We start from the raw sequence: 6,197 nt of genomic DNA, 5'->3' as shown, positions 1-6,197 counted from the left end.
TGTATATTAGACGCCCCCCTCCCCCCTCCCCCCGGAAGCTGAGAGACAGGAGTTAATTTCTGTCTTTCCTGACCGGCCTGGAGACCGTTGGTGTGTCCTGCAGAGAGTGAACCAAGATGGGAGGACCCAGAGGAAGAATCACCCTGGACCCCAACCCGCAGGCAGAGGTCACGGGCCCGGAGTGCTTCTCTCTGAGGTCCGTTCTCTCTCTCCAGCTCCCTCCATGGCCTCCAAGCCGGTCGGTGCCCTGGCTCTTTCTCGGAGCCTGCTGCCTGAAAAATGGAGACGGAAAAGTCGCCTCTATGGTGCGTTGCCCGTCCCCAGAAGAAAGATGGCTATTTCCCCCTGCAGGTTCAAGCAGAAAGCAATGGAGGCCAACGTGCTATTTTAATGTTGTTTATGTTACGCCCACAATGGAAAACGTTCCCTCCAAAAGGAGTATCGTGTATTCTTTCTCTCAGTAAGGCCTTGCCCACACAAAAGCCACAAAAGTCTAGTTCCTGACCTTCCTTCCATTGAGATGTTAATCCAGGCAGGCGAAAGGGTTGCAAGGATGTAGGCAGGGAGCCTCAAAAGCAGGTTGGGGTGAATAGTATATGTGAAGAGAGAGAGAGAGACTCAGCCCTCCCAGGGTCCCAGGTCGCTGGCTGAGAATCTGGGGGTTCGGGCTTGGGTGACAGCATCCTTGGGCGCACCTCTCCAAGGTCACAGTCGTCAACTCCGAGTGAGAGCTTTTGCTCCAGACCCTGAGGCCACCCGCAGAGACGACACTAAATCTCGATGTTCTCCTCCATTTCAAAAGAGGAGTAGATTTTCAGTCCCTGCCATGCTGAATCCGTGGAGGAGAGGCTGCGGAAAGCCAAGAGTTCAAGAGCGATGGGCGGAAGAAGAACCTCACAGACCTCAGAACGGCGGTCCTGCGGGTGCTCCGTTGTTGAGAGCATTTGGCGGGATCCCCCATTGCCACGGCGACCAGGAAGCCAAGGGTCCCCTCAGAAACGATCACCAGGAACTTTTCTTTGCCACCAACCTCTGTCAGTTGCACCCAAGACAAGCCTTGGTCAGTTTCACCCCAGGGTGTCCGGGCGTGATTGTGCGCGAAGGTAGCAGCTAGGCATCTGGGGGCCCCTGCTTCCAGACCCTTTGGTCGGGGATGCCCCCAAAGACCAGAAACCCAGCACCAGGAGGCCAGGGGGGACCCGCTGCGGCGCTCGAGGCCGAGGCTCGGGGCTGAAAGGGAAGAAAAATTAGAGGTCTTGACCAAGCAATCGTTCTGGTGACGGATCCATCCAGTTTGGGGTCTGGCCCCCCTCGTCACCCCGCACCCCCACACGCGTCCCTTCACCTCCTCAAGGTCATTACTAGAGTTTTCACTCGCAGCTCCGGGCGGCGTGGCCGCTCCTGTCCTCCACACCCCCCTCCCCTGCACCGGCTCCGAGCTCCTCCGCGAGGCTGGGGCCTGCAGCCGCTGCCGTGACGAGTTTCTCCACCAGAGAGAGAAGCAAGGGACGCGGGTGTCGCCCTGCGGATTATTAAACGGGCTATTGCGGGGTCGGTAAAACAACTCTTTAGGTTCTCTTGACCCAGGTAGGTCCAAGTCTGAGAGCCGGGTCAGACCGTAGGAATTTCCAAAATCACTGGCCTGGATCATTTTGGCTCCGAAGTCAATGTTACCTGAATCACCGGCTTGACTAGGAGGTAGCAAGGTGAACTTTCTTAAAAGGGTGCGGGGGTGGGGGGTGGGGGATGGTATTAGCATCACAACTACTATCTCCTCGGTTTGTTTTGCGGTTCCGCCTCTACCGCGCGGACTGGAACCATGCCCCTTCCCCCTTCAAGAAAGCGCTTTATGAATCATCAGACTGAGTTTTCTCCGGGCAGCGTGGACATCTTGCTCGGTGAGGCCCGGTCTGGAAGGAGGCCCGCGGGCAGCTAGAAGTGGAGTCGCGGTTTCGTCTCTGGTTTTGAATCCGGCCCTTTGAGCAAGCTTAACACGTGTGGATTTAATTTCCCTTTCTTTCTCGCTTTCTTTTCTCCCTCCCCCCCACCCACCAACCCTTGTGAGGGAACAAGAAAAATAGTCTGCCGTGTCGACAGCGCGACACCGTTCTCTTTGCCAAAGAAAATTTGTCTTTCCAGAGCCCTGGAGAGGAGCGGGTTCCCAAGTTTCCACAGCACCCTCCAGTTGAGGGAGGGGGGTATCCAGACAGCCTCCCCGCCAGACCCGGGAGGTATTAGCAGGTCGGAGCCCTGGAATTTAGGATATATTTCCCCCGCGTCTTTGGGGGCTGTGGGCACATGCTGGCCGCACAGGGTGGGGTGGCGGGCTTTCTATAGGTTCTGGGCTGCGGGTACAGATGCAGTTCTCCGGCGCAGTGCAGCCCTCGGGCTCAGAGGTGGCTGCAGGCTCCCTCAGGCCAAGACTCACCCTTTTCCTCCACTGAAGACTCCTTAAATTGGAGGGGCCAGAACAGGACAGCCCTTTACATCCCAGCCACCTTCTCTGCCCTTTGGGAGCTGGTAAATCTCTAGCCTTGAGATCTCCGCGGGGCTTCTAGAACGGGCGGGCGCTCCCACCTTCTATTTCTCATTTTATTACCCTGATTGGGGGGAGGGCTTCATCCGCCAAACTTGGGGGAGCGGGGAGGAATATCTCCAAAGCACAGGGAAGAACACCAACCTGAATCAGAACAGTAGCGGCAATAATTCTCGGCGAAAATGCTGGAGGAGAATATGGGATATTAAAATAATAGCCATAGCCAGTATTCTCCCCAGATGCTTCCGGTCAGAAGGGAAGAAAGCAGGAACGGGCTGAAACATGGGGAAGGGAGATACCGTGATCCTGGAAGAAATATAACAGGGCCAGATTTAACTAGGCAAGAGGGGAAGTAACCCCCAGAGAGAAGGAGGGAATTTCTCCCCATGAGGCCAAAACGGACTCCCTCTTTTGCAAAACCGAGTTGGTCCAACTTTCGATTGTCATATCTATTGGCGCGGTGATTCTTACTCCTTTCTCCAGTCCTTTCTGGTCTTCTCCCTACTTTTCGACTCCGGGGGAGCCCTGAGTCAGGCCGGGACGCACTGGAAAAAGAAGCGGAAAAGATGGTGTCCTCGTAAGCTAGTTTTGTTTTTGTTTTTGTTTTTGTTTTCTTGAGAGGCAAGAAATACGGTGGTTTTTCTTTCTTTCAAAAATACTCAACTTTCTTTAAAAACAGAGGCAGGAGCAAGAAAAATATCAAGAGCGGCCTCCTCTTACTTTTGTTCGGCTTTGTTTTGGACTCTTTAAAGTAGGAACCTCTACTCTTCTACCCAGGGTGATATTAGAAATAGGGCTAGAATTTTGCAAAGTGAGGAGAACGCAATTGGGGAGGGGGTGGCGGAGGAAACCCAGCTGGGAGCAGGTCGAGGGAAGCCGGGGATCCTCCTGAATAAGGAAGGGAGGCCGCTTGGTGCGCGGCGGCTCTTTGGAACTTACCGCCCCAACGACTGGGGGAAAGGATGGAAGATGCTCAGAACTGGTCGAGGACTGTATTCGGTCCGTGGGCCGGGCTTCCAGAGTGTCTGGGACAGCGGGTATCGGAAGCTGAGGTTGCGGAATCCCGTGCGGGCTGAGCCCAGGGCTGCTGGGGCCCGGCGCCGGAGATGCGAGAGGAGGCAGCCAAGGGGAAAGGAGCTCTCGCCCAGCTCAGGGTTTCGCCTTCCCCTTCCAGCCCCGGCGGGGCCCAGGCCTCCGCTTCCGGCCGACCTCAGCCCGGGGATCAAAAGGGAACCACCTCGAGGCCTCGGGCGAAGGATTTTGGCTTGCGCTCTGGGCACCCGGGAGCGAACGCTTCACCCCAAGGGGCTCGGATTGGGGAAAAGAGAATAGCTCACCATTTGGGAAACAAAAGAGAATTTGGGGGAAGCCACTGCGGCCCGGCGGGGAGGAGAGACGCGGGTCCTGCCCGCTGGAAGCGGCTGAGTCCGCGGCCCGGCCGCCCCGGGCGCCCGCGTCCAGCGCTGGAAGGGCTGCCCGTGATCCCCGCGGGCCTGACCTCAGGTCCCGAGGCGGCTCGTTCAGCCGCGTTCCTGACTTTTCGCGGCCGCTCCAGCCCCGGAAGGACCCGGCCTGGAGCCAGGCCGCGCTTCGGAAAGCCCTGGGGGGTTAGGGGGGAGCGAAACCCGGGATGGAATCCCCGAAGTTGGGGGCAAGGCCAGATTCCGACCTTCGCTTCCCTCTCCCCCTCGGCGGGGAGCTTACCCTTGCGGAAGGCCCGACGCTCGCTGCCTCGCTCCCGGGCAGGCCTAGCTCTTCGCTCGGCGCCGCCGGGGGCGTCTACGCCGTACGCTTCCCAACTGCACCCGGCGCGTCTCCAGCTGCGCGCGAAAGCTGGAGCGCATCCTCAGCGGGGCGCTTAGGAGTTAGGCCCATTGATGAGAGCAAAAATAATAATGATAATCGTTATTCCAGAACAAAACCGAGCGCCTCGCCCTTTGCAGGCCCGGTCGCTGTAATTCTTCTCTGCAGAAATCACCCCCGGTACCCCGACCCCAGGACCTACTCGCCCCCCGCCCCCCGCCGGGGCCGCGCTGGCACGAACTGCGTCCGCGGCCCTGGCTAGAGGCGCTCTCGCAGAGTGGACTTTTTTTTTTCTCAGTAAGCTACACTGCGGACGACCCTCTTCCTTCCCTCCAACGCCCGGGTCTCATTTCCCCTGCGCGATAACCCGGTAATTACGTGTACGCAGGTCTGCGCGCAGGCACGGAGTTACCGCGTCCCACACATAACCAGTTAGAGCGGGCGCCTGGGTGTTCGTTCGCCGAGAGCTCCTCCTCGGAAAAAAATATTTTTAAATAATAAGAGGACTCTCGTGACTCCTCCAAGGGACTTCGTTCCACCTCGGAACAATTTGATTTCTTCCCAGTCGTGGGCTGAGATTGGCTCCCACCTCCCTTCGCCAAGAGCTCCCCCCTCCCCCTCCCTAAGAAAATCGATCTTGGCTCTATTTGTGCCTGATGTTTGCCACCCCCATTTCCCCCGGAGAGCGCTGGGTTTGTTTATTTCTTTATTTATTCCCGTGGCCCGGGCGTCGGGGACTTGTGGCTGCGCAGACCCGGGGCTGAGAGGCGAAGACGGACAGAAATTAACCTCCCGAGCCGCTGCCCCCCAGTCGAGCGTGACAGCGCGCGGGCCGGTTGCGTGATTCGTGACGTCTCCAAGTCCTATAGGTGCAGCCGCTGGTGAGATAGTCCGTATCGCCTGGTTGCCTCTTTATTTTATTGGGGTGTGCCTGGTAATAAATAGTAATATTTAATTTGTCGAAGACCACAAACCAGCCTCGAGCTGGGAGGTACCTAGTCCTCTTGACAGACGCTGCAAGAAGGCTTGGCCTAGACGGGGTCTCTTTTGGGGGTCCTTTGCAAACGCTTCACCTGAACCCCCCCCCACACTCCCCAGCAAGGCACCCTCACTGCTGGCTTCTGCGCTGGAAAGAAGAGGTGGGAGTTTTGGAGGTGAGTGGCCCTTGGACAGCTATGGGGGGGAGGGTAGGTTGCTCTCAGCACTTGACCTGCCTCCGGCCTCCTGGCTTCCCGCTGCAACTCGGCCCTGCCGAATGCACACTCCGGTAGATGCTACTTTTCACCATGGAAATGAGAAGGCACTCCTTGCATTTTACCTTGGAGTCTTGCCTGGCAAAGAACAGATTCCCGTTGGAGGTTTCAAAATTCCAGTGTCTTGTGGTGGCCGGCACAAACTGCGCTCCACCGGCTGAGTGAATCTGGCTAGGCAGTCAACTTGGGGGAGTTCAGCTTTGCCCTCCCGGGAGGGGGCCTCCGAATTATTTATGGGGATTTCTTTTATCCGCAAATCTCGGAGAATTTCAAGGGATTGGAGAGGTCTTTCCGTATTTCCCCTTCCTTTTGCCCGAGATGCAGAGAATCAAGCTCATCCTGAAGCCACCTTTGTTTTCCATTTTGGGCGGGAGATGGAGGGGGGTCACCTCCTTAGCCAGCCCAAAGTTCTCTGAGTTGACAGTGCGGAAGGGTGAGGGCGTTTTCACAAATAAATAAACCGCCTTGGTGAAAGGTTGTTTGCAAACAAACCTGGAAGGCGGAGAGAGAAGCGAAGCAAATGCCGGGCTTGGTCTTTCTCCCCCGCACGGCCCCACTTTTAGGGATGGACAAGCCGCTTTGTAATTTTGCAGCGATGTGTTACA

The 6,197-nt window shown here is 57.0% G+C and overlaps 2 protein-coding genes across 5 annotated transcripts in view; one reads left to right on the top strand and one right to left on the bottom strand.

Annotated features, from left to right (window-relative positions):
• TBX5 (T-box transcription factor 5) overlaps positions 1-6,197 on the top strand; it is an 86,306-nt gene that overhangs the window by 34,620 nt on the left and 45,489 nt on the right. For 2 of the 4 annotated variants that reach the window (XM_077745643.1, XM_077745639.1), the window contains exon 1: positions 5,446-5,493. The exons of the other annotated variants lie outside the window; for them this stretch is intronic. The gene's annotated coding sequence lies outside the window, so the exon portion shown is untranslated. Of the gene's footprint in view, positions 1-5,445; positions 5,494-6,197 lie in introns of those variants that run through there. 4 annotated transcript variants of the gene reach the window in all.
• Positions 389-6,197, bottom strand: part of LOC144216312 (uncharacterized) — an 8,412-nt gene continuing 2,603 nt past the window's right edge. The window contains exons 4-9 of the mRNA XM_077745636.1: positions 4,035-4,136; positions 3,476-3,808; positions 3,008-3,081; positions 2,681-2,721; positions 1,363-1,522; positions 389-1,230 (exon numbers count right to left, since the gene is read on the bottom strand). Of these exons, the coding sequence (XP_077601762.1) occupies positions 815-1,230; positions 1,363-1,522; positions 2,681-2,721; positions 3,008-3,081; positions 3,476-3,808; positions 4,035-4,136 (1,126 nt within the window). The 3' untranslated portion in view covers positions 389-814. The remainder of the gene's footprint in view (positions 1,231-1,362; positions 1,523-2,680; positions 2,722-3,007; positions 3,082-3,475; positions 3,809-4,034; positions 4,137-6,197) is intronic.

This window comes from Crocuta crocuta, unplaced genomic scaffold, assembly GCF_008692635.1.
Source record: "Crocuta crocuta isolate KB4526 unplaced genomic scaffold, BGI_CrCroc_1.0 scaffold692, whole genome shotgun sequence".
NCBI classification, from domain to species: Eukaryota; Metazoa; Chordata; class Mammalia; order Carnivora; family Hyaenidae; genus Crocuta; species Crocuta crocuta.
The sequence above is the reverse complement of the archived record's forward strand: the minus strand, read 5'-3'. Positions and strand labels throughout refer to the sequence as shown.